Source organism: Odocoileus virginianus, chromosome 10 (genome assembly GCF_023699985.2).
Source record: "Odocoileus virginianus isolate 20LAN1187 ecotype Illinois chromosome 10, Ovbor_1.2, whole genome shotgun sequence".
Classification (NCBI taxonomy): domain Eukaryota; kingdom Metazoa; phylum Chordata; class Mammalia; order Artiodactyla; family Cervidae; genus Odocoileus; species Odocoileus virginianus.
The window spans coordinates 36,056,009-36,083,715 of record NC_069683.1 but is presented as its reverse complement, the minus strand read 5'-3'; the positions used below and the strand labels follow the sequence as shown (position 1 = coordinate 36,083,715).

Sequence of the window (27,707 nt, the reverse complement as noted above, 5' to 3'; positions counted from 1 at the left end):
TTGTCAGACTTGAGGCAACCCTGGATTTCTGTTTCTGTGTTTGCTTTCTTCCTGGAACTCATAGGTTTTAGCAGATGTTTCTTCTTTCCCCTCTTTCTTGGCCCTGAGAGAATTCTCTCACTTAAAAGTCTAGCAACATCTTCAAAAGTGTCTTGTGTAGTTAATGGGCTTTATAGTATATATTCCACCATTCTCCTGCTCCATACATTTTAAGAACCTCATTCTGTATTCTTGGCGGAGGCAGTCACTTGGGTATTTAATTAAAACAAAAATTTTTTTTTTCAGGTAAAATCACTGTAACAGTGTTTTTTAAAATTGAGGGATGCAAAATTAATTTTATGGGTCATAAGAAGCACTAGAAAATGAGGAGAATAAAAGGAGAATAAAAAATATCAGTCTTTTATAAGTAGCAAAGTTAAAATTATCTCCTGAAACATTGTATTTGATTATATATTTATATGTACTATTAATAACTTGTGATATAAAACATAGACTTACTGCTGTCATGGGCAATTTTTTTGTGTAAAGCAATTGCCTAGAGCACATAACTCTGAAACACATAACTCAATGACCCCAGGATCCATACAATGGAGAGATGACCCAAAGCTTCTTCAAGAAGAGAACCTTAGTCTGGCCCTCACTGGGTCCATCTCTGTAATAAGGCCACTGCTTGACTAGGTAGCTACTGAGGCTGGAAATAGAGGTGACTACATAATAAATGGATTACTGGCATTTGTTGAGAGAGGCAGTCTGCTGTAAATCTTGAGCATTCCTGCATGTCTTCGCTGAGTATGCCAAACAGCAAGGACTAACCATCCTATGATCCTGGGCCACTCCTGCAACCAGTCAAGTAGATTACTTGCTTCCTGGGAAAGGGGCTGGCTTGTTGACTGCTTGCTATAGACGCTGCTGAGTTCCTCTGCTGGGGTACAATCCACTGTGTGTGCCGCTGCCATCTGGGTCTCTCAGACCACATCCCAGCACTTGGATACAGGGCAACTTGTACCATGCTGCCGCTCTTGTCATTTGCTGTGCTGCGAGTAAAAACTCGCTTGCTCTGCTGCACTGAATCTCACTGTTTACTTTCAGCACATAGAGCGTGGCAAACCCATCCAAATTCCTTGGTTGCTTAGCTACCAGCTTCAGAATCTTTGCCATGAATGGCATCAAGATTCGAAATCAGGAGTGTCTGAATTTACTATCTGTGTTCTTTGCAGGACACCTTGCTGTTTCATTATCCAAGAAATAATTATTCCTTCTGTTCCTCAGTGGCAATCAAGATAAAAACCACAGAGTGGAAGCCAAACTACTTCCCTCTTCCACCCTAAAGGTCACTGCAATTTTTCTTGTCATGTATGCTCCTGCTGCCACCTGCTGGCAGCCTCAGCCAGCCTGCTACTTCTGTGTAAACCCCTTCTCTGTGTGAAGGAAAAGCCATCTGACTCTAAGGAAAGAGAAACAAGAAGCTCAACGCAGGCAACCAACTGGTAAGCCTTCCTCAAAGCTGGTAAAGCTATTGGGGAGGAAAAATTCCTATACACTCCTGATCTTAGTTTTCACCAGATTTTACCTGTTTCCAGGTACTGAAAGAAAGCACAGATTCTGTTATTTACTTCGCCTAAATTTGAATGGTGGTCTCCTGCTAAACTGGGGTGTTCTATCACCTTGCACATAACACTGACCACCACGTTGACAATCAAGAAACCAGTATGTAATAGCATTTGACCAAGAAGAGTCTAAGCAGCTGCAAAGCTCAACTTGACCTCCTCACAGAGAGTGAGGCTCAGGGCAATCAGGTCATTGCATATCGTGGTCCTTTACTCTGGGCAGCTAAAACCATCAGGACAATCCATTCCCTCCGTGAAGGACTTCTCACACACACATACAAACACACTCACAAACACACCTTACAGAACATAATGACTTGTTATCTGGGGTGGATTTTTGTTTTTCTTTGTTTCCCTTGCCTTGACAAAATGGGGAAAAACCCTTCCTGGGGGTGGGAGAGCTTATTTCTGACTGTTGGAAAAAGAGAAAGCAGGAATTGTTGTCACGACAATTAGAAGCTCATCAAAGGCTCATTTTGCTCATCAGCCATCATTGCCCTCTGTCCTGCACCCCCGCATGTTCCTCTAATTCAATGCCCGCCTAATGAATAACTCCTAGGAACAAAAGACCCATTCAGACTGGTGCACATCCCTATCGGAGGAGACTTGCATAACTGTCGCAGACAACTCATGTTTTCAGGCCTGTCTCTAAATTTGGTTATTCACAACCTTTATAGTTCAATATTATTGTCTAACTGTGATTATTTTCTAATTATCCTAATAATACCTATTAAATAATTCCCATTCAATCAGTTGAACCAGAGCAGCCCAGGCCAGCTCAAATACAACTTAACCTAATAAGCATCGGTCATTCATTAAGCACCAGGGCAATCTCTTAAAGGGGCTGAGTGGAATATTAAACTGCACAGGAATATTATTGCACAAATGTTATTACAAGTTGGAGTGTATTAATTTCGATGCCTCGTTTGTTCATCTCCTGCTTGGGTTCCTCTGGGGCCGGTGTGACTTGACTCTTTCAGTCTCCTGCTCCTTGTTGATCTGCATCTGTCACCCACACAAGGACAATCAAGGAGAAAAAGGCCCATAAACTTAACAGGGAAATTAAATTACCAAGGATATAAAGGGAATGAACAGAATCCATCTTCTGGCTGGGGAAATACTACCTTTGAAAACACCGTAAGCTGGCTGAGTTTCTTTAGCTGATAACTCAAAATAGCCTTTCTTTACAGTGAGGGAGATTTTTCAGGAGCTTTACAAATTTGGTTTCTAGACTTTAAATTTCAAGCAATAAAGATCAGAGACTCAATTCTTTTAAAAGTGCAGGATATTTAATAATATTTCATAAAGTAATATCGGGTAGCCATTTATTGAATGCCTACAATGTGGTGGGAACTCTTGGGAGACTCTTGGCACACCAATGCCCTTAATTCTCAAAATGATCTAGTAATGTGAGGATTATTAGCCCCATTTTTTACTCCAAGGAACCTGAGGCCAGAGAGGTTAAGTGATTCTCCTAAAATCACACAGCCTAAATGCAGTGGAACAGAATTTGAACACGGGGCTCTTTGATGCCTACCCCACCATGCCATACTGCCTCCACAGCAAACCAAAACATGTCCTAGCTTTGCTGGTTTATCCTTTTCAGTTCTAGGTCTCTCAGTGAAGTCAGCAGATTCCGAAAGACAAGTGCCGAGCCTTCTTGATTGGGAATATGACCAAAGATTTCATTGTATCGAAAGCCCTGACAACAGCTGTAGAGGCAGGCTGTGACCCTCACTCCAAGTAGTGACAAACAGTTATCATTATTGTCAAAAACCCTACTTCCAGTGGGTAGATTTGGGTTCTCATTGTAAGGAAATGCACAGAGTATTGTAAGAAAAGAAACAAATATTTATTAATCATCTCTCTCCCATGCCAGGCACTGTCTCAGGGCTTCCATATACATTGTTTTGGCTGGTCTTCAACATAAATCTGAGTAACAGGTACAATTGTCACTCCCACTTTGTAGACACAGACTGAGGCACAGAGGGGTAAAAGTAACTCAGACCCTGACATCGCCAGAGAAACACTAACCATGCAGCTACTGAAGCTGAAATCATAGGACCTCTCAAGTGGATGCGCCTTTGTAAGGCTCTGGGAGTAGCCCCCAACTTCAGGTCTCACAAAATCTGAGTTTGTATCTGCTAACTTTTTAAGAGAATTAAAGTCCTAACCTTTCTCTACATTGTTTACACGAGTGCACACAGAAATATATGTTTTTCAGTATCTGCTTTTTCATGCTTTATTTTCAAGCTACAGAAGGCTAAAGATATCACATCAGAAAATTAAAGAGACAATGCCTTCAAGTATATGGATGTGTTCACACATATAAATGGGGGCTTCTCTGGTGACTTAGAAGGTAAACAACCCATTTTCCAGTGCAGAAGACATAAGAGGCAAGGGTTCGATCCATGGGTCAGGAAGGTCCCTTGGAGAAGGGAATGGCAAACCACTCCACTATTCTTGCCTGGAGAATCCCATGGACAGAGGAGCCTGGTGGGCTACAGTCCATGGGGTCGCAAAGAGTTGGACACAACTGAGCGACAAACACTTTCATACATATATGTGTGTGTGTGTGTGTGTGTATGTAACTGAATCACTTTGCTGTATACTTGAAACTAACACAACACTGTAATAAAATTCAATTAAATAAAAATGAGACAATGCCCACCACTAAGTCCAATTGATTAGCCACACACTGCTGGATGGTTTCCAAAAACACATAGATTTCTTCCAGTTTTATCCCTCACCCAAAACCCTCTGCCGGCTCCTCATTCATTAAAGCATTTCATGTTTGGCCTTTGCAAGTGATGTTCCCTCTGCCAGAACAGTCTGCTCGCCTCCCTGGTCACCTCCTGTTCCTCTTCTGGTTCCTGTCTTAACAGATCATCCCTTCCAGGTGATTAGCCTGACTGACCTCCCCTCCCCCCCACCCCCATTGAGATCAGTTAGGAACCCCATGATTCTGTCCTCATTCTTCCCTAACGCTTGTTCCCACCACAACCCTCATCCCTCTATACTATGGTTTGTTTATTTACGTCTGTGTCCCTCAATGGACCACACACTTCTCAAAGTCAGAAACTGTGTTTATCGTTATAGAAACATTGTCTCCATGTCTAACATAAGGCAAGCCTTCACCAGATGAATTCTGTTTGCATCTAAGAATCTGAAGCTATCAGTAGAATAGATATCATTTATTGCTTGCCCTTGTGCCAGGCAATGTGCTGATTGGGGAAGATTCCAAGGAGAAGGGAATGGCAACCCACTCCAGTACTCTTGCCTGGAGAATTCCATGGACAGAGGAGCTTGGTGGGCTACAGTCCATGGGGTTGCAAAGAGTTGAACATGACTGAGTGACGAACACAGTACTATACATATATATGTGTGTGTGTGTGTGTGTGTGTGTATATATATATATGTATATATATATAAAATTTCTTCTTTAATCTTTATCTTAGCTCCATAAGATAGGAAACCACTATTATCCACATTTAATAACAGAAAACAAAAGTTCATAAAGGTTTAGAACATGAGTGATCCAAGGCCTTACAGCTGATAAAGGGAGAAACAGGTGGTAAAGGCAGAAATCAGGACTTTGACTCCAAGTCCAGCTTTGAATCTCTACCAACATTGCTTGAAACACTCAACTATTTCTCCTGAATTTATCTTATTCCCTGAATTGCAAGAAAATAGCAGCAGAGAGACTGGACAGACCAGAAACCCAAGGCTCACAGGCCAACTGATGTCCTGGGAATTTCAAACTGGATGACCAGTTTGATTTTGCAAGTGGGAAGCGGCTGCAGATTGAGCACCAAGGCCAGCGTTGAGAGTTCTGCAGTGGGTGACAAGGCCTCACTGCTTTGCCTGGATCGTTAGACCAGCACTCTTCTCAGACCACAGTCCCAGGCCTGAGCTCACTGCACTGGATGCGCCCACAGTGATGCCTACCTGCTTCTCCTCTCAGCGCCTTCTCCAGCCTCACGCCCTGGATCTCGGAAGCCCTCTGCCGCTCCTCCACCTCCTCCAACTGCCTCTGGATGGCCTGCAATGCCAGGATTGTGTGTCATGCAGGAACTTGCAACATGCAGAGTCAAACAAGAGAGACAGTTCTGCCACCTACTTTCCAAGAGGAAGAAGCCCTTTCTCTTGTGTTGCCAGCTCTTTAGTAAACTGGGTAAGAATCTCTGAATTCCCCAAACAACTGGAATTTGATATTTCTCTTCTTTAATATGAAAACGTAAAGCAAGGAGTCTGTGTGTAAGCTCAATCTGACTCCAAGGAGTCAGTCCCTTTGGACCAGGCCAATCATATAGACATGCTGTCAGGCAGAGGCTGCTGGCTTGGGTGGGCAGCCTTGTGGCTGCTGGACTCCTCGGAGCCTCGGCCTCTGACCATGGTCATGGCACAGCTGCTGGAGCTACCGGCCATATTCAGAGTTGGACAGGATCTCCGGAGACAAACACAGAGCATGCTCACATTCCATTTTCCTAAGAAGAACCAGCAGATACCTCCCACGACATTGGAACAGGAGATGGGAGCCAACTCCTAAGGCTGGGTGTTCCTTTTGCAGCCTGCCCTGCCCCTGTCCTGAGCTACAAATTGGCAACCTATTATTTCATTGCACCATTGGGCTTTTTACTGGCTGCGGAAGTGTACTGTGGCTTGTTGCTAGCAGTTACTAAGACAAGACAGAGATGTTTATTTCATTAAGGCATATCCTCCTTAGACTACTGTAGGTACCTATCAAGGCTTGGGGTCATGATGGGCTTTGTATTTACATGTTTGGTTTCCCCACTAGCTATTTCTCTCTTGTGTGTATTAGGAAGGAAAACTAAGGGGGAAAAAATCCCTTTCCTATATACATTTTGTTCATCCCATCAGTTTTCTCTGCTTTTAATCACATGCTGCCACAAGGCACATCTCTTGGCAGAACAGACTTTGCACCAGGCACCTTCAAGGAAGTGGCAGCTGTTTGGGCAGGTATAAGCTGTGTGTCCTTCCTTCCCTACTTTCTCCTAGCTCTGTCTCACTCCTCTTCCTCCTTAACTCGGCCTTGTTCTAAGTCTCCCCTGGAGTCAAATTACAATTGCTGAGGCACCTCTAATCTGTGAAGAGGCCTGAGCAAGGGTAGGGGCAGGGACTCAGCAGCCACCTGGCTTCTTGTCTTAGCTGAGAGTGTTTAAATCCCAAACATAAAATCTGAAATAGATGGGAATTCTAACTAAAACTACTTGTAATTTTATGCTTTCTTCCTCTCTGTCTCTTTTTTAAAAACGATGGTATCTTTATAGATCTGTCTTCCGCTGGTAGAGTATAGCATTGCTAAAGGAAGGGAAACATTTAAATGACTTTATGACTGATTGCTTTGTAATTATGGCTATGTAATTGCTATGGACTGAGCAGTTTCCACCCCACACTAAATTCATCTATTGATGTCCGAACCCCTAAAGTGACTGTTTGGCCTTTACGGAGGTAGGTGAGGTTAAATGAGGTCATAGCAGTAGGCCCTAATCCAACAGGACTGGTGTCCTTACATGCAGAGGAAAAGATACCAGAATTCTTTCTTTCTCTTGCTCTGAATGCACACACACGAAAAGGCCATGTGAAGACACAGCAAGAAGGCAGCTGTCTGCAAGCCAGGAAGAGAGTCCTCACCGGAAACCAACACTGGAGACACCTTGATCTTGGACATCCAGCCTCTAGAGCTGTGAAAGAATAAATTTCTGTGGTTTAAGCTGCCCAGCCTGTGGTATGTCATCATGGCAGCTCAAGCTGATTGATGCAGTCGTCATTCTTTAGAAACAAAAATCTCAAAGATTATACAGGGCGGGTATGGATGCTGCTAGCAGATTAGGACGCAAAAGGCTACTGTGATTCTTCTGTTATCACTGTCTACTGTCTGGAGTAGAAATATCAGGTTGGCAAAAAATCTGTTGGGGTTTTTCCATAACATTTCATGGATGTTTTTCCATGAGATGTTATGGAAAAACCCAAATGAACTTTTCGGTCAACCCAATATAAGAAGAAGAAATTGTTGAGTTTGCCAATCCATTTCATAAAGATATCTTGTTCTCAGATGGAAAAGTTGAAATGTTTCAAGAAAGCCTGTTTCAGAAGGTGAGGATGGACAGAGGGAATTTAATTTTCCCCAACTGCTAGGTGAAGAGGGTGGCTCCTGAGTCAGCCACTGAGAAGAGTAAAGAAGGTTAGATTTAGTGACTCCTTCTTGTCAGAAACAACTTATTGGACTACACAACTGGATAAAGTGAGTTACTGAAGAAGGGGATGTAAGGGTACACTGCATTAACACAAGTGGTCATTTTAGGTCCCTTTGTCCAAAAACTCAACTACTCTTCAAGGCTAGGTTTGGGGTCCTCAGGGACAGGGGAAGTGCCTTGACTTTCTGCTTCATTTTGCAGGTGGGTAGATCAACTTGAGCAAAAATGTTTGCAGTAAACAATTAGGCCAGGAAGTCTACAGCAGAATGGTAGATGCTTATGTGTTCAACTAACCTTGGAACAGAGACAGCCCCAAGAGCTGTCAGTTCAGCAAAGACACTGTCAGAAATTCTAGAGGTTGTATCCTCACAGAGGACAAGACGAAGGCCACTGCGTGTGGCAGTCAGGGCCTGGGATGGTCTCCAAGGCCATGTGTTGGCTGCCATTCCAGCTCACTTTGTAGGACACACGCCTGCAGATGGAAAGGCAGCTGGGAATGGGCCAACTCAACACCTGGGCTCTCTGGCCCCAGAGCCCCACCAGGGACTGAACCACAGCCTTCAGAACAGCCACAAGCCTGGTGCTTCGAGAAGACAGACTGACCTTTTCCCAGCTCAGCTTCTCCAGTTCAATACAGATTTCCAAATGGCTTCCAGACCCAGATCCCCAGCAGCCCAGACCCACTCACTCGTTTGTTTTCTGACCTGAGCTTTATGAAGTCTTTTCAATTCTTCTTGCTTAACCAATTGTTTTGTTGCTTTTTCCAGCTTCCTCCTTCTTCTGAGTGTCTTCCTCTCCTACAAAAAACAAAAAGAAAACTATGTCTAAGAAAAATGGAGTTGAAACTTACAAAATACTGTCACAGACTCTCTCTTCTCCAACCAAACCACTGCTTAACTTCTAGAACAATGATGTCCAACAGAGCTTTCTGCAATGATAGAAATGTTCTCTATCAAGGCAGAAGATTGCTTTCCTTCCCTACTTCACTTTGTACAAATAAATCATTAATAGCACCGGGTTCTCTGTGTGCCTGGGCTAGTAGAATACAGAACACTCAGAACTGAGGCATTTACAAAACTTGATCCAGGTCTTCATGACGAGTCTAGGACAACTTCTAGATTGACTATCAACCACTGCAAAGGTTCCAGGCCATTTGGATGAGGAAACCCCTACTTAAGTGGCCGGGACCTTTCTTAGAAGGCTGGGGTGGAGAGGGGCATGGTGGAAATCACTGGTAGTTGTTGTCCAGAGATTGGCTAACTCAATCTCTGTGGAGAGTCAGTCCCCTATTTAGCAAATATCTCTTAAGCTCTCATTATACTAATCTACATAATAAATGCCAGCAAGTACTGAGTGCTATGTGCCAGACACTATACTGATTACTTCACAAATATCATCTTATTTATTCTTCAAATTATGGTTTTTTTTTAATAGACAAGGAAATCAGAACTCAGAGAAGTTAAATAACTTACTCAAGATGACACAATCAGGAATTGGAAGCACCAGTAGCTAAGCCCAGGTAACCTGAATCCAAGTGTCCATATTTCCATCTAGTTTATTCTGTCTTTCCCATGCCCAATACAGTGCAGGTACATCAAGCGTCTCTGTTTTATAGAAATATCAGACTTTCACCCTAAATTAAGACCATTCAAACAATTTCAGCAAGGATGCCTTGACAGCCTCATACCATTTCAGCACTTTACGACAGCAAAGTTGCCAAAGCCCAACTCCTTTATCAAGAGTCAGCAAAGCAGAACCTAGATGGATAAAGAAAGTCTTGTACTGTCTTTTATTAAGATGACAATATAGAGAAAAAGGATGATATATCAACAAACACTCATATAACCTTACGAAGTACCAGGCACACTTCTTACGTCCTCAGTGATGGTGGTGATGATACAGAAAGGAAAGGAAAGAGGCTAAGGAAGAAAAAGATAAAGGACAGAGAAAGAGAGAAATCTGGCAGGGCTGAAGACAAGCTGCCTGTCCCCACCTGTCAGATTCAGGCATTAATTTAAGGGGAGGGGTGCAGAGCAAAGAGGTGAGGGTATTTATTTTGTCTCCAGTTTCCTGACCTGGAGAAGAGCATGGCAACCCACTCAGTATTCTTGCCTGAAGAATTCCATGAACAAGGAGCCTGGCAGGCTACAGTCCATAGGTCGCAAAGTGTCAGACACGACTGAGCAACTAACACACACACACCAGTTTCCTGTGTAAAGGTTCACCGGAGCTGACATGGGCTCTATGCCATGTGGTTGGGGACATATCTGTATGGGACAAAATAGACTAAAAAACCAGAGGGGAAAACACTCCTTCCATTCCTTCAGTGTGAGCTCTGAGAAGTGGTAAAGAAGGACCCGTTTTGCCAGCTTCCCTTCCTGAAGAATGGGCCATGTCAGAAGCCAGAAGCACCAGCAAGCTTTACCACATACATGCCTTCTCAGTCATATCTGACTCTTTGCAACGCCATGGACCATAGCCTGCCAGGCTCCTCTGTTCATGGAATTTCTTAGGCAAAAATACTGAGAGTGGATTGTCATTTCCTATTTCAGGGGACCTTCTTGACCCAGGGATCAAACCCATATCTCCTGCATTGGCAGGCAGATTCTTTACCAAGGCGCTACCTGGGAAGCCCAGCTATACCACACTGCAGCCTTATATGATGATCAGCTCTGTTCTGGGTCACAAGGAAGACAACAGAGCTATTTGGAAGGCTTGCCCTAGGTTATCATGGTCTTGCTATTTTGAGAGCTTTGGACCACTCCATTCTTTTGGTTGCCATGAGTGTCAAGATGGTTGATGCTGGGGTCTCTGCCTCATTTGAACACAGAATTAACTTAGGGTCACTCAAGGGGGTGAGAGGGCCCGTAGGGAAACCCTAGAAATCAACACAGAGAATTCATTTGTGTTGAGTGCCAAACTAATCAGACACGCCCACAGTCAGAAATTAGAAATCTCTCAGTATTGTCTTTTCCCATTCTCTCCCCTTTCTCTCCCTCCCCCCCCATCTTCTCTCCCCCCCACACACACATGTCCCAGTCCCCTCCTGACTTGCTCCAAGCTGCGCCGTGGGGAGTGGAGCCGCTAAGTGACGTGAGATGACGCCAGAGCTCCTAGTGCCAGCTACAGAAAAGTTGAGTTCAGTAAATAAACTTGCTTCTCTCTCTTTCTCCTCAGATCCTCACTGCTCCAAAGGGTAAACACGGCCACAGCATTGAACTGCTTGTCTGTCCGCCCAGGAGGCACATGCGGGCCGGCCCCAGTACGTAAAGGAGACAATGGAGCATTTGGTCACGGGATGCATGTCTCCACATACGTGACACACAGATGCGTTTAAAGACATACAGCGACATTTGTGGTTTTAAATCCATACAGGAGTCGTTTAAAGGGGGCTCCATAAACCAATGTTCGTTAAGCAAAGAGAAGAACGGCTGTCCCTCTGCCGGCGCTCAGCTAGTCAGTGGGGATCCTCAGAGTCTCGATGCAACTGCATGGTTCATTTCGCATTTCTGATTAGAATAAACATAACATTTTCCATGCAATCTGCCTCTAGTGCTTCTTAAATGAAGCTGTGCTTCCCCCGGGGAAATATGCATCTGCTTGCTGTAATTTTTTTCGATGGTTTGCTTGTTGGATCACATATTAAACCCACTTTAAGAGCTTCAGTCACCAAATGGTTTCAAGTAAATACGTCTGGTTTTTTCTGCCTTCCCATTTTGACATTTCTGAGAAAGGCAAGCTTCTAAAAGTTATATATATATATATATATATATATATACACACACACACACACACATATATATATATAAAGATAATCCTTAGGGTGTTCAGGTAAAAAAGAGTGGTTGCTGTCAGATGCAATGAAACATGATCTTCCTAATGAAACTGCTGCAGCTGGAGCCCACATTGGGTCTGAAATCTGGATGGTAAAACGGCCCCCACAAGCCAAGGCCCCTGTTGGTTTGCCAAGTGTTGTTACCTTTGACCTTGAGGAAGGCTGGGGATGGAATTCCTCATCTGCGGAGGAGGTGGTGGAGGAAGAGGTGGAAGAGACAGCCCCTGTCTCCTGTGCTCTGGTGGGGACATGCGTGGGACCTGAAATGGGAACAGAACTCGCTTGAAACTCCTAGCTTCCTCTCCTGCTTCATGACCCAGAGCCGCCTCTCCCTCCTCCCTGCCACCCCCGTTCTCTCCCTCCCACCCTCCCGTCCCTGCACCTGCCGTGAGCATGAAGCCGCAGCACCTAAGGGCAACTGAAAATTTGGCCCTCCACGTTAATTACATTTCTGGGTCCCTGCCAAGAGCTTTGCAGCTCTCTTTTCATGTGAAAAAAAAGAGAAAGGTATTATGCAGAAATCAATTAATTCCTTAAACACCATTTATATGGTGTGTTGCTTAGAATGCATTCAGAGATGAAATCTATTATTAAAATGCGTGTCTGAAGTTAGCTGAGTTACCTAAATGCTTGTGTAAGGTTCGTTCTGCAGAGTAATTGAATGCAAAAAAGTCGGAGCCAGCTCTTAAACAAATCGCCCTTCTGCGGCTCACAGCATCTGGCACCCATTTTTACTACATGACATCTGCTCAGTGTAAAAGGGCTGGCGTCAGAATGTCTGGTCATAGAAAAAAAATCCCAAATGTAATCAGAAGCAAAAGGACTCTAAGCCTAAGGTTTTATCACATAGTCTCATGCAACATAAATATTTCATTAATTATGGCTAAACAAATGCCACTTTTATTTTCCCAACTTGCAGATATTATCACATCATCGAAGTGATGATTCAAATGCCAGAAAAGGCAGTTTAAGATAGGGAGGACTCAACAATTCCAGGCCCATGGGAGAGCTGGAGTCGAAGGGACATGCCAACTCCTCAACAAGAGGTGGATGTTTGAGGCAGGAAGTGCCCATGTTTGCTCGAATCGCTTTGTGACTTGTCTAGGGACCGACCATGTGTGTAAAGTCTTCCAGGTACCACAGGAGACTTGTATTCTGCTCAGCAAGAGCATCTGCCCGGACACATCAGCCTGAAGCGCAGTCAATGATTAATATCTGGATTAACCCACCCTAAACACTGGATATCAGAACCAGCTAGGACTCTGTGATAGAAAACTTACTCATCTTTATTCTGCCATGGCAGGTTCCATCTAAACAGAAATGTGTGCTGGATACAGAGGGAGGAAAGGCAATTTCAAGCTGACTAACATTCTCTCCAGCCTGCCTTTTCTTCCCTGTAATTTTCAACTATTCACCCCAGTGGGAGAGGCCAAGTTTTAAAAAATAAGGGTAATTTTAACCTCCAGGAACATATTTACATATGCCGTTATTCAAAGCAAAATAATGCAAAACATCTATATAATAACACAGCCTCTCTGGGGAGGGAGTTAACTGTTTTTCACTTTAATTTGCCAGATGGGAAAGCTCAGGTGAAGATAGAATCAGGAGCAGCATAATAATGGTGGAGGCATTGTTGGTAGGGATCTGAGATTGTGTCCCAGCTCGAGCCACTAAATTACTGCTGAGTATTTTAAGCACTGAATATTCCCTTCTGTAAGCTTGAGGAACTAACTTCACCTCTTGAGTTTCTGAGGATCGTGATTTCTAACTTGTAGAACTGCTGTGGAAGAAGAAAGATCAATATAAAGAGTCTAACACAGTACCTGGTTAATTGGATGTATGTGTGCATGCTCAGTCATGTCCAACTCTTTGTGACCCCATGGACTATAGCCCTCCATGCTTCTCTGTCCATGGGATTGTCCAGGCAAGGATATTGGAGGGGGTTGCCATTTTCTCCTCCAGGCAATTTTCCTGACCCAGGGATCAAACCTGCATCTCCTGCATTGGCAGATGTTTCTTAACCACTGAGCCACTTGGGAATCCTGCCTGGTTCATTGCAGGTGCTTAAATAAATGTTTTCATCGCCATCAGCTGCCTCACCCAGATAATGAAGCAGCAGCTATTGCTACATCATCATCATTGATCCCAATGAACACTACTGCAATATTAGTGTTGTGCTAAGTCACTTCAGTCGTGTCTCTTTGCGACCCTATGGAATAGCCTGCCAGGCTCCTCTATCCATGGGATTCTCCAGGCAAGAATACTAGAGTGGGTAGCCATGCCCTCCTCCAGGAGACTCTCCCAACCCAGGGATCAAACCCACGCCTGTTACGTCTTCTGCATCGGCAGGTGGGTTCTTTACCACTTGTGCCACCTATAAAACTGTCAGATTAATCTTCATTTTGTGGAGGAAGTATAGTGTCTAAATTTAAAACTTTTTCTAATTTTCAAAAATAAATATTTCTATTGAATTTTATTTTGAAATTGAGAAGAAAATGTTTCTAAATATGAAGCACTTCTTAAACTTCTGGCAAAGTTACATAAAGTTAAATAGTTACCCCTGAATCTCTTCCCCTGTACTCTATTCCATCATAGAACCATTCATTCTAGTTTAGTTTTCACTTGCAAGCTTATAAAGCTTGGCAGCATTTTTCTACTCTGGCTACAACGGAGTGACTGATTCTGGAATTGATCTCCCACCACAAAGCACTAGAAGTCAGGACAAAATATATGAAGCAGCTGCTTTGCTTCCAGACATTGGACAAGAGGCAGTGCAGAACAGTGATAAAGGCAGGAACACAGCGAATGAGGTAAGCCCCACAGAACACAGGGCAGGTAGGAAGAACCTAAACAGACCACAGCAGATTCTTTGAGTGGAGAAGATGGAGGTCAGTATTTGCGTGGACTGAGACAATTGGAATATGTGGGAAAGAGTACTTGAGAGGAAGAAGCTTTGTAGAAAAAGGACTTCAGAAAGAAGCACAGACATCAACTTCAGTCTATCATAGATGCACAGAGAGAAACTGCACAAGGTTGGGCTGATAACTGTTGCAGAGTTATAGTGTAAATAATCTCTACAGCTTTCACAAGACTGGGAAAGCTACAAGTTTTACCCAACTAGGGTAGAGCAAACATTGAGGGCATTAGAGTGGAGACCACAGAAGAGTCACACTTGAATAATAGGGATAAATTAGTTCTAGAATAAAGGTAATTACAGACATAACTGAATAAGTTTAAAAACCAGCCTTGAAAGAAACAAATTGATCTGCAAGTTACTTTACTGCCTGCCAAACATTCTTTAATGCCTATATAACAATCTTTAAATAAAGGAACAAAATTGAGACACTCAAAAATGTAATATTTACAAAATTATTTTGTTGTTTAGTTGCTCAGTCATATCTGACCTGCAGCCCCACAAATCTAGTGGCCAGTAAACAGTTACTCAGTTCAGTTCAGTCACTCGGTCATGTCCAATTCTTTGTGACCCCATGGACTGCAGCACGCCACGCTTTCAGTCCATCACCGACTCCCAGAGTTTACTCAAACTCATGTCGATTGAGTCAGTGATGCCATCCAACCATCTCATCCTTTGTTGTCCCCTTCTCCTCCTGCCTTCTATCCTTCCCAGCATCAGGGTCCTTTCCAATGAGTTGGTTCTTCGCATCAGGTGGCCAAAGTTTTGGAGTTTCAGCTTCAGCATCAGTCCTTCCAATGAATATTCAAGACTGATTTCCTTTAGGATTGACTGGTTGGATATCCTTGCAGTCCAAGGGACTCTCAAGAGTCTTCTCCAGCACCACAGTTCAAAAGCATCAATTCTTCGGTGCTCAGATTTTTTTATAATCCAACTCTCACATCCATACATGACTATTGGAAAAACCATAGCTTTGACTAGACAGACTTTTGTTGGCAAAGTAATGTCTCTGCTTTTTAATATACTCTCTAGGTTGGTCATAGCTTTTCTTCCAAGGAGCAAGCGTCTTTTAATTTCACGGCTGCAGTCACCATCTGCAGTGATTTTGGAGCCCCCCAAAATAAAGTCTCATTGTTCCCATTGCTTCCCTATCTGTTTGCATGAAGTGATGGGACCAGATGCCATGCTCTTAGTTTTCTGAATGCTGAGTTTAAGCCAATTTTTTCACTCTCCTCTTTCACTTTCATCAAGGCTCTTTAGTTCTTCTTCACTTTCTGCCATAAGGGTGGTGTCATCTGCATATCTGAGGTTATTGATATTTCTGCCGGCAATCTTGATTCCAGCTTGTGCTTCATCCAGCCCAACATTTCTCATGATGCATTCTGCATATAAGTTAAATAAGCAGGGTGACAATATACAGCCTTGATGTACTCCTTTCCCAATTTGGAACCAGTCTGTTGTTTCATGTCCAGTTCTAACTGTTGTTTTCCGACCTGCACAGAGATTTCTCAGGAGGCAGGTCAGGTGGTTTGGTATTTCTATTTCTTGAAGAATTTTCCACAGTTTGTTGTGATCCACACAGTCAAAGGCTTTGGCATAGTCAATAAAGCAGGTGTAGATGTTTTTCTGGAACTCTCTTGCTTTTTCAATGATCCAACGGATGTTGGCAATTCGATTTGGTTCCTCTGCCTTTTCTAAATCCAGCTTGAACATCTAGAAGTTCATGGTTCATGTATTGTTGAAGCTTGGCTTGGAGAATTTTGAACATTACTTTGCTAGTATGTGAGATGAGTGCAATCGTGTGGTAGTTTGAACATTCTTTGGTATTGCCTTTCTTTGGGACTGGAATGAAAACTGACCTTTTCCAGTCCTGTGGCCACTGCTGAGTTTTCCAAATTTGCTGGCATACTGAATGCAGCACTTTCATAGCATCATCTTTTAGGATTTTAAATAGCTCAACTGGAATTCCATCACCTCCACTAGCTTTGTTTGTAGTGATGCTTCCTAAGTTCCACTTGACTTCACATTCCAGGATGTCTGGCTCTAGGTGAGTGATCACACCATTGTGATTATCTGGGTCATGAAGATCTTTTTTGTATAGTTCTTCTGTGTATTCTTGCCACCTCTTCTCAATATCTTCCGCTTCTGTTAGGTCCATACCATTTCTGTCTTCTATTGTGCCCATCTTTGCATGAAATGTTCCCTTGGTATCTCTAATTTTCTTGAAGAGATCTCTAGTCTTTTTCATTCTATTGTTTTCCTCTATTTCTTTCCAGTTGTGCATGTGAATGGTGATGGAAGTAAAGTCTGATGCTATAAAGAGCAATATTGCATAGGAACCTGGAATGTTAGGTCCATGAATCAAGGAAAATTAGAAGTGGTCAAACTGGAGATGGCAAGAGTGAACATCAACATTTTAGGAATCAGCAAACTAAAATGGACTGGAATGCATGAATTTAACTCAGATGACCATTATATCTATTACTGTGGGCAGGAATCACTTAGCAGAAATGGAGTAGCCATTGTAGTCAACAAGAGTCCAATATGCAGTACTTGGATGCAATCTCAAAAATGACAGAGTGATCTCTGTTCGTTTCCAAGGCAAATCACAGTAATCCAAGTCTATGCCCTGGCAAGTAATGCTGAAGAAGCTGAAGTTGAATGGTTCTATGAAGACTTATAAGAGCTTCTAGAACTAACACCCAAGAAAGATGTCCTTTACATTATAGGGGACTGGAATGCAAAAGTAGGAAGTCAAGAAACACCTGGAGTAACAGGCAAATTTGGCCTTGGAGTACAGAATGAAGCAGGGCAAAGGCTAACAGAGTTTTGCCAAGAACATACTGAGAACGCACTGGTCACAGCAAATACCCTCTTCCAGAGAAGACTCTACACATGGACATCACCAGATGGTCAATACTGAAAGCAAGTTGATTATATTTTTTGTAGCCAAAGAGGGAGACACTCTATACAGTCAGCAAAAACAAGACCGGGAGCTGACTGAGGCTCAGATCATGAACTCCTTATTGCCAAATTCAGACTTAAATTGAAGAAAGTAGGAAAAACCACTAGACCATTCAGGTATGACCTAAATCAAATCCCTTATGATTATACAGTAGAAGTGAGAAATAGATACAAGGGATTAGATCTGATAGACCGAGTGCCTGAAGAACTATGGATGGTGGTTCAAGACATTGTATAGGAGGCAGGGATCAAGACCATTCCCAAGAAAAAGAAATGCAAAAAGGCAAAATGGTTGTCTGAGGAGGCCTAACAGATAGCTGTGAAAAGAAGAGAAATGAAAGGCAAAGGAGATAAGGAAAGATATACCCATTTGAATGCAGAGTTCCAAAGAATAGCAAGGAGAGATAAGAAAGTGATCAATGCAAAGAATAGAATGGGAAAGACTAGAGATCTCTTCAAGAAAATTAGAAACAGTTACTAGATACATGGAAACAGTTTCTAGATATTAGAAAATTAGAAAGAGTTACTAGATAGGAAAATGAGTCTGATAATCAAGAGAAAAATCAATCAATAAAATAAGATTCAGAAATGATGAAACTGTGAGTTAGTGAAAGTCACTCAGTTGTGTCTGACTCTGCAATCCCAAGGAGTCTGCCAAGCTCCTCTGTCCTTGGAATTCTCCAGGCAGGAATACTGGAGTGGGTAGCCTTTCCCTTCTCCAGGGGATCTTCCCAACCCAGAGATTGAACCCAGGTCTCCCACATTTCAGGCAGATTCTTTACTGTTTGAGCCACCAGCAAAGCCCATGAAACTAGACAAAGATTTTAAAAAGAGTTATTTTAATGTGCTCAAAAATTTTAAAAAGAAAGCATGAACAGAATGAGGACAGAAATGTAAAATATTTTTAAAAGAATCAAATAGACCCTATGAAGATGAAAATTATAAAATCTGACGTGAAATGTTCACCAGATCAGTTTAACAGCAGACTAAATACTGCCAGCAGACTAAGTACTGCAGAAGAAAATATTCAGTGAAATTAAATAATAGCAAAAAAATAAAAAACTATCCAAATTGAAGCACAGAGAAAAAGACCCTGAAAAAAATGAATAGACCTCAGTGATGTGTGATGAAAAATCAAATGGTCTAAAATACATGTGATTGGAGAACCAGGAGACAGAAGGAGAATGGCAGGAACAGAAAATGTAGTTGACATAATATTGCTGAAAATCATACAAATTTAATGAAAATTGTAAATCCATAGCTTCAACAAGCTCAAAAAACCACAAGCAGGGTAAACATAAAGAAAATCATAGCAAGCCTCATGATAATAAAATTGCCAAAGACCAGAGATGTAGAAAATCTTAAAAGCTAAGACTGAGAAAAATAATACATTTCCTACAGGGAAACGAATATAAGAATATCCATGGACATCTTGTCAGAACTGACCTAAGCCAAAAGACAATGGAGCATCATTAAAACACTTAAAGAACAAAATCATCTGTCAATTTATGATTCTATGACCAGTGAAACAACACATTCAACTTAAAGCAAGAATAAAGGTGATCTTTTTTTAAGGAAAAAAAAAGTTAGAATAATTTGTTGTTAGAACACATGGATACAAAAAAATTTTAGAAAGCTCTGTAGCAGAAGGAATATACCAGATGGAATGAAGAACTTCAGAATGGTAAATATAAAATAACTTTTCTTTGTGGCTTTTAATTTCTTTAAAAGACAATTGACTATTTAATGTAAGTTAGTGTGAAATAATAAGAAATACATCTATTGATAATTCTCAACTTACAATGGGGTTACATCCTGACAAACTCATCCTAAGTTGAAAATACTGTTAAGTTGAAAATTCATTCCATACATCTCAAGTACTAAATGTCATAGCTTAGCTTAGCCTACCCATAATGTGCTCAGAACACTTACATTGCCTAGTTGGGAAAAAATAATCTAATATAAAGCCTGTTTTATAACAATGTGTAGAAAATCTCATAGAGTTTATTGAATACTATGCTGAAGTGAGAAACCAAATGGTTGAGTGCAGATGAGTATAACAGTATCAGTTATTTACCCTTGTAATCTCCTGGCTGATTGGGAGCTGTGACTCTCTACAGAATATGTCAGCACATATCTCTAGCCTGGGAAAAGATCAAAATTCAAAATCAAAGAATGGCTTCTACTGAATGCCTATTGCTTTTGCACCACAATAAAGTAAAAAAAATAAAATTGTAAATTGAACCATTATAAATCAAGGACCTTCTGTATTGGTCTCTGTCCCAATTTCTGCTAATATTTGATCTTCGACCTCAATTCCTGACACAGGGCTCCTAAAACCCTTGGAATTTTCTAGGTGATAGGAGCATTTTTTGTTCTAATGAGGAGACTGTTAGGCTTGGGAATAGGAGCTGATCATTAGATGATTAGAAGCTTGATCCAAGCCATGATTAGAAGCTTGGAACTTTTATCTCTAACACCCATCCTCTGAAGAGGGGAGAGGAGCTGGAAAATGAGCTAATAATCGATTATACCTATGTGATGAGGCCGCCATAAAAGACCCTAAAGTACAGACTTTGGAGAGCTTCCAGATTGGTGAACACATCTATGTGCTGGGAGGGTGTTGTACCCCAGCTGCTTGGGAACAGAAGCTCTTGTGCTTGGGATCCTTCCAGACTTCACCCTGTGTATTTCTTCATCAGGCTGTTCATTTGTAACCTTTATCATATCCTTCATAATAAACTAATGAGTGTAAGTAAGTGTCTGTTGAGTTCTACACAGCATTAGCAAATTATTGAACCCAAGAGAAGGAAATGGAAGAACCTCTGCTTATATCTAGTCGGTCAGAAGTACAAGTGACAAACGGAAAGGGTACAGAAGATTTGAGCAAACACTACTGACATATTTGATCTAACTGACTGATATAGAACCACCTCACAATAACTAGAGAATATTTTTTCAGAGCATATGCAACGTTTACTAAATTGGTAGTATGCCAAACCATAAAGCAAGTATCAACAAATTCCAAAGGACTGAAGTCATACATAGTATATCTTCTGATGACAGTGAGGTTAAGCTAGAATCAAGAATAAGAAGTATAAATAGAAAGTGGGATGGGGTGGGAGGTGGCAGGGATTCATGGCTGATTCATGGTGCTGTATGGCAGAAACCAACATAACGCAGTAAAGCAATTATCTTCCAATTAAAATAAATAAATTAAAAAATACATATAAGTAGAAAAATCTCAAAATGTTTAGAACTTAAGCAATAGTTTGTAACAACTTATAGGTCAAAGAAGAAATAAAATAAATTTGAATTGGCTGATGATAAAAATTCGGTACAATAAAATGACTAGAATGTAGCTTTAAATGTACACATTATGTAAAAGAGAAAAGTTGAGAATTGATGCTCTAAGATCTATTAATACTTCAAGAAACTAGAAAAAGAGCCACTAAATGAAGCTAAGGAAACTAAAAGGAAGAGAATACTCAAGATAAGAACAGATTACGAAAGACAATAAAAACAAAGCAGAAATATTAACAAAGCAAAAATCTTCTTTAAAAAGATGAATAAACTTGATAACCTCCATCAAGAATAATTAAGAAAAAAGAGAGAAAAAACACACCAATACTTAAGATAAAAAGTTCAACAGAGTATTAAAGGGAGCTACTAACCAGAAACCATTTTGTGACAATAAACTTGAAAATTTAGATAAAATAGACAAACTTAGTGGAAAACACAGCTTACAAAACTGACAGAAGAAGAAACAGAAAATCTGATTATTTATATATCTATCAGAAGGAACCCCCATATACTGTTGGTGGGAATATAAGTAGGTGCAGCCACAATAGAAAACATTATGGAGGTTCTTCAAAAAATTACAAACAGGTGTGATCCAGCTATTCCAGTTCTGGATATTTATCCAAAGAGCACAAGATACTGATTTCAAAAGATATATATGCCACATTATGTTCATCACAGCATTATTTTCAACAGCCAGTTATGAGAACAACCTAAGTGCCCATCAATGAATGAAAAGATAGATGTGGTATATGATAGAATCTGGTCTGCCTGCTAAGTTGCTTCAGTTGGGTCTGACTCTTTGCTATCCTATGGACTAGCTCACCAGGCTCCTCTGTCCATACGATTCTCCAGGCAAGAATACTGGAGTGGGTTGCCATGCCCTCCTCTAGGGGATCTTCCTGACCCAGGGATCAAACCCCTTTCTTTTGCATTGAAGGTAGATTCTTTACTGCTGAACCACCAGGGAAGCCAATATGATAGAATCCATAAAAAAGGATGACATCTTGCCACTTGTGACAGCATGGATGGACCTTGATGATTTTATGCGAAGTGAAACCAGTGAGATGGAGAAAGATGAAATGCATATGATATGGGGAATGGTATGGGGAATACATAATGCAACTGGTATGGGGAATATAAAAATAAATTAATTGAACAAATCAAATCAAAACACATAAAAAACATGTAAATACAGAGAACAGAATAATGATTACCAGGGGAAGAGGGTATGGGGAGGGAAAAATGAGTAAAGAAGGTCAACTGTATGGTAATGGATGGAAACTAAAACTTTGGTGGTGAGTATGCTGTAGTATATATAGGGGTCAAAATATAATGTACACATAAAACACATAATGTTATAAATCAATAAATATAATCTATAGCAAATAATATATTCAGTGGTGAAACATAAGCCTTCTGATACTGGGTTAAAAAGACAATGATCTATTCTATTTAGCATTCCAGTTCTATTTAGCATTTTTTAGGAGGTCCCAGGCAGTACAATAAAATTAAATTAAAGGTATACAAACTAGAAAGGAAGATGTCAAATTGTCTTTTATTTTCAGACAACAAGATTATCTATGTAGAAAATCTCACCAAAAAGTCTACTAGAATAATAAGAGAGTTTAGCAAGCACAACATAAAAAGTCAAGTGTGTTCCTATATATTAGCAACTGAAACTCCAATACTTTGGTGACCTGATGCACAGAGCCAATTCATTAGAAAAGATCCTGATGCCAGGAGAGATTGAAGGCAAAAGGAGAAGTGGGTGGCAGAGGAAGAGATGATTAGATAGAACCACCAACTCAAAGGACATGAATTTGAGCAAACTCCAGGAGACAGTGGTAGACAGGCCTGGTGGGCTGCAATCCATGGGGTCACAGAGTCAGACATGACTTAGTGACTGAACAAAAACAACTGAAAATAAAAATTAAGAAAGCCATTCCACTTATAACAGCAGCAACAACAAAGTAAGAAACTCTCAAGGAACATTGCTGTTCAGTTCTTAAGGAATACATTTAACAAAATATGTGCAGGAGTTACACATTGAAACCTAAGAAAACTTAAATGTTGAGAGATATTCCATTTCCATGGACTGACTCAGTAAGAATCAATTTTTCCCAAATTATTTATAGATTAAAAACAATCTCAATCAAATTCCAGTAGACTTATTTGGTAGAAATTGGCAAGCCGAACTTTTTGGAAACACCAAAGACCCAGAATAGCAAAAATAATATTTAAGAACAAAACTGGAAGACTCCCACTATGTGTTTGCAAGACTTACTCTAAAGCTATAGCAGTCAAGAGAATGTAAGGATAAACATATAGATTAATGAAATAGAGTAGAAAGTACAGTGGTAAACCCACACATACGTAGTCGACTAATTATCTATGAAGATGCCACAATAACACAATGAGCAAAGAACAGTCTTTTTAATAAGTGGGGCTGTAACAGTTGGATAACCGTGGTCAAAACACTTTAACTTTTATTTACACTATACAAAATTAATTAGAATTGGATTATAGACTTAAGCTCCAAAGCTAAAAACTGTAAAATTTCTGAGAGAAAACATAGGAGAGAGCCTTAGTGACTCTGGATTTAGAAAGGTTTCTTACCTCTGACTCAAACTATAAAAAAATTAATTAATTTGTCTTCATCAACTTAAAAGCTTCTTTTTTTTGGATGATGATGAAAATGAAAAGACAATTAGACTAGCTGGGAGAAAATATTTGCAAACATGTATCTGATGAAGGACTTATATCCAGAATTTTTAAGAACTCTGACTAAATAGAGGGTTATAGTGTGTTCTTGGATCTGAAGACAATATTCTAAAGCTATCAAATGTCTCTAACTTAATGAGTTTAAAACTGTATCATTTATAACTGTGCATACAAATATTAATACTGGGCATATATATAATGAAAATTGTGCAAGATTACTACAACTACAAAACACTGACAGAAATTGCAGAAGTCTTCAGGAATGTATTATGTCCATGAATTTGAAGGCTTAATATTGCAAAGATGTTAATTCTCTCCAAATTTAACTCTGGAGCCAATGCAATACCAGTCATCTCCCCAGAAAATAGTTTTGTGGAAATTGATGAATTGCTTCTGTAAGTCATATGGAAATGCAAAAGGCCAAGAATATCAAACAATCTTCAAGAAGAACAAAGTGGAAAATTTACTTCAGACTATGAAGATTTATTATAAAACCACATAATGAAACAGTGTGATTCAGGTGCGAGGATGGACAAACCAGTGGAAAAGAAAAGAAGTTTCAAAAATGAACCTGCTTGTTTTATGACAAGTGTCACTACAATGAAGTGAGGGCAAAGGATGGCCTTTTTAATAAACGCTGCTGAATCAATTGGATAGAAACATGGAAGAAAAATAAACCCTCAGCCTACTTCTCAGAATATACCAAAATCTATGCTATGGTGGTCACAGATTTACTTATGAAAGATAAAATAATAAAGCTTCTCTAACAACGTTGGACAATAGAAATCCAAATTTAGCCATGTATGTCATTTAAAATTTCTCAGTAGCCACAATAAAAAGTGAACAAAAAAAACAGACAAAATGAGTCTTAATCATATGTTTAGCTCAAATTTCAAAAATGTTATCATTTCAATGTATAATCAATATAATAATATTGAGATCTTTTACATTATTTCATTCATACTAAGACTTTAGGATCTGGTGCATATTTTACAATTACAGCATATCTTGATTTAGATAATACATTTTTAATAGTTAAAGTGAAATGTAGTCCTATCAAAAGAAACAAGTTGAGTCGAATAGAAAGATATTTTATATTGCTTCAGTTGCAAAATTTAAATTCATTAATATTCAATAAAATTCAAATTCAATTCCTCACTCACACTAGCTATATCTCAGTGTGAAAGCGTGAGTACCATACTAGACAGTCCAGTTCCAGAAGATAACATACAACAGTATCTTTGTGACCTCAGAATAGGGAAAGATTTCGTGAACAGGAAGAAAAAATCAGCAATAAGGGAAAATACTGATAAATTTGACTTCATTAAATAACATGTCTTTGTTTATCAAAAACATCTTTAGAGAGTGAAAAAGTGAGTCAAAGAGTGGGAGGAGATATTTTATATATATATAATATAAAAATATTAAAATATATACATATCTGACAAAGATATGTCTACATAGATTACAAACTAATAAGGAAGGACTGACTACACAAAGTATGGACAAAAGACTTGAATAGAGACCTCATACAAGAAAATATCTGTCAATACATAAGCTTGTGAAAAGTAGCACAACATCATTATCAAGTAAATGCCAATTAAAATCATAATGAGATACCACCCCACACCCATAAAAATAGTGACATCAACAAAGCAAAACTGAGGCTACAGAGTGTTGGCAAAGATATGGGTGAAGGGGAGTTCTCATTTCCTGCTGGAGGGTATATACTTTGGAACAATCACTTTAGAAAACCATTTGACAGTATCTGCTAAAGCAAACCAATCATGCCTAACCGCAGGACCTAGCAATTCACTCCCAGGTACTAGTACATACTAGTACAATCTGACAATGATTCTCTTTCTTCGACCACACTCTAGCCAAGCTCCCTTGAGCCCTCTTTTCAACTAGACCTCGACCTTGGCCTGTAGTAACTATATTCTCAACACAAATAGTTTAGCATACCCACTTCTTCCTGCATGGGAAAGTCTTCAACACTGACAGTTTCTAACAGCTCAATCCCTCTTAAAGTCCTTGCCTGAGAAAACTCAAGACTGATGAATTTATTGTTCATTTTAGCCAACATCTGTCTATAGGCTCCTGACTATCTTTTCTTAGAGCTTTTACTAAAAAATGGGCTTACAACTGTCAATCTTTCTCCTGTCCCTTTGAGAGATATATGTATTTCCTACCACTGAGAAGGACCAGAAAGCCAGCCCTTTCAGATGCAATTATCAGGAAGGATAGAGTCTGTCTTCCAGTTTCTGGGGGAGGACAGAATCCTTACTTCAATCTCTGCCAGCTAACAGACCCAGCTGAGTAACAAGCATTTACACTAAGGAAACCTATGGAATTTCTCTCTTCCCTGTCTCTACTGAGACCCCACTTATCCCTCTCCCGACTCCCTCATTCTCCCTGTCACACACCCAGCCACCTCTGGCAAAATCAAAGCTGAGTTCAGTGTTTACTGAATTCTCTTCCCCGCAATAACATCAAGTTACTAATTAAACTCTGTCCTTACCATTCTAACCGGTATCTGGCTTTATCTTTGACAATACCCAACAGAAACAATATGCAAGGGATGCTGAAAGCAGCATTCTTCACATCCGGAAACAAGCTAAGTGCCCAGCATCAGAATGCACCAATAAATAGTGGCATATTCACACAAGAGTATAAAACGTAGGGCTGGAAAAGTGGAAACCACTGCAATGCATATCGACATGGATCCCCACCTCCCCCTGCTATGCCCATAATGTTTAATGAAAGAAGCCAGGCCCCAAAGAGCACATACTTGTATTAATGTTCCATTGTTGTGGGAGCAGTGAACACCAGTGTAGCAGTTTACAATAGCAGCTACTGGTTATCTCACAGCTGTGTAGGTCAGAAGTACAGGTCTGGCTCCACTGGGTCCTCTGCTCAGGGTCTCACAAGCCGCAGTTGAAGTATCCACTGGGGAGGGGTCTCCTCTGCAGTTAGGAGTTCTCTTCCAGTTCATTCTGATTGTGGGCAGCGTCTGGGTCCTGGTGGTTGTAGGACAGAGTCCGTTTCTTGCTAGCCGTCAGCTGGCTATAGTTCCTAGAGGCCTTTTGCTCACAAGCCCTCTCACAACAATGACAGGTTACTCCTTGGAGGCCAGCAGGACCATGTCTTTCTCATGCTTTGAATTTCTGACTTCAGAAGGGCCCAGCCCCTTGTTAAGTTCTCATCTGGACTGAGTGAATGAGTGAAGTGTGAGTCAAAATCGCTCAGTTGTGTCTGACTCTTTGCAACCCCATGGAATTCTATACAGTCCATGGAATTCTCCAGGCCAGAATACTGGAGTGGGTAGCCTTTCCCTTCTCCAGTGGATCTTCCCAGCCCAGGAATCAATCTGGGGTCTCCTGCATTGCAGGCAAATTCTTTACCAACTGAGCCATGAGGGAAGCCCTGATTAAGTTAGGCCTATTCATCTCCCATTTGATGAACTCAAACTCAGTTGGTCTGGAACGTAATTACACTTGCAAAAATCCCATAAATTAAGCAGTAGAATGAGATCCATCATATCCACATCTCACCAAACTCAAGAGGATGAGATTATACAGGGCAAGTATGTGGGAGGCAGGCAGCATGGGGCCCTCGCAGAATTTTGTCTACCACAAGACTGAACAATGCAACTTTTATCAAGTCAAAAAAACTGCAAAAGTAACCTAAGATGACAGAAGTCAGATCGTAAGCACTTCTGTTGGGTGGCACGTGTGTTTGGGGAGACACATGACGAAGGCTTCTGAATGCTGGTAGCCTTAAACATCTTGATCTCCAAGGTGACTACACAAATGTGCACTTTGGAAAAATTCACCAGTTCTGCACTTAATATTTCTGTTATGTATTTTATACTGCAATAAATATTTTACACAAAAGTTTTAAAATAGGTTCTCAGGGTGCTTTGTTTAATTACATATAGGAACAATAACTGGCATTAAAATTGTGGGTATAAAACTGGCACTGGCATAAAGTGCTTGAAATTAGTCTATGCCCCAAAGTAACCTAAAGACTGAGAGGTTTATGTCTACATTAGTTTACTTGGCAAAATATGTTGTAAAAATAAGAAAAATTAAATTTCAGTTGGCTCTTATTCAAGCGATCATAAATTTGAGGTTCTGAAAGTT

General features: G+C 40.6%; 1 protein-coding gene and 1 long non-coding RNA gene across 2 annotated transcripts in view; one reads left to right on the top strand and one right to left on the bottom strand.

The window, feature by feature from the left end:
• The window catches only part of MICAL2 (microtubule associated monooxygenase, calponin and LIM domain containing 2), a 229,848-nt gene that overhangs the window by 21,452 nt on the left and 180,689 nt on the right, over positions 1-27,707 (bottom strand). Inside the window, exons 32-34 of the mRNA XM_070473390.1 lie at positions 11,805-11,920; positions 8,530-8,622; positions 5,556-5,649 (exon numbers count right to left, since the gene is read on the bottom strand). Coding sequence (XP_070329491.1) covers positions 5,556-5,649; positions 8,530-8,622; positions 11,805-11,920 — 303 coding nt within the window. The remainder of the gene's footprint in view (positions 1-5,555; positions 5,650-8,529; positions 8,623-11,804; positions 11,921-27,707) is intronic.
• On the top strand, positions 1,150-11,367 carry LOC110144839 (uncharacterized). Its single transcript, XR_002315980.2, has 2 exons — positions 1,150-1,487; positions 11,003-11,367. It is a non-coding gene; the product is annotated as an uncharacterized lncRNA (long non-coding RNA).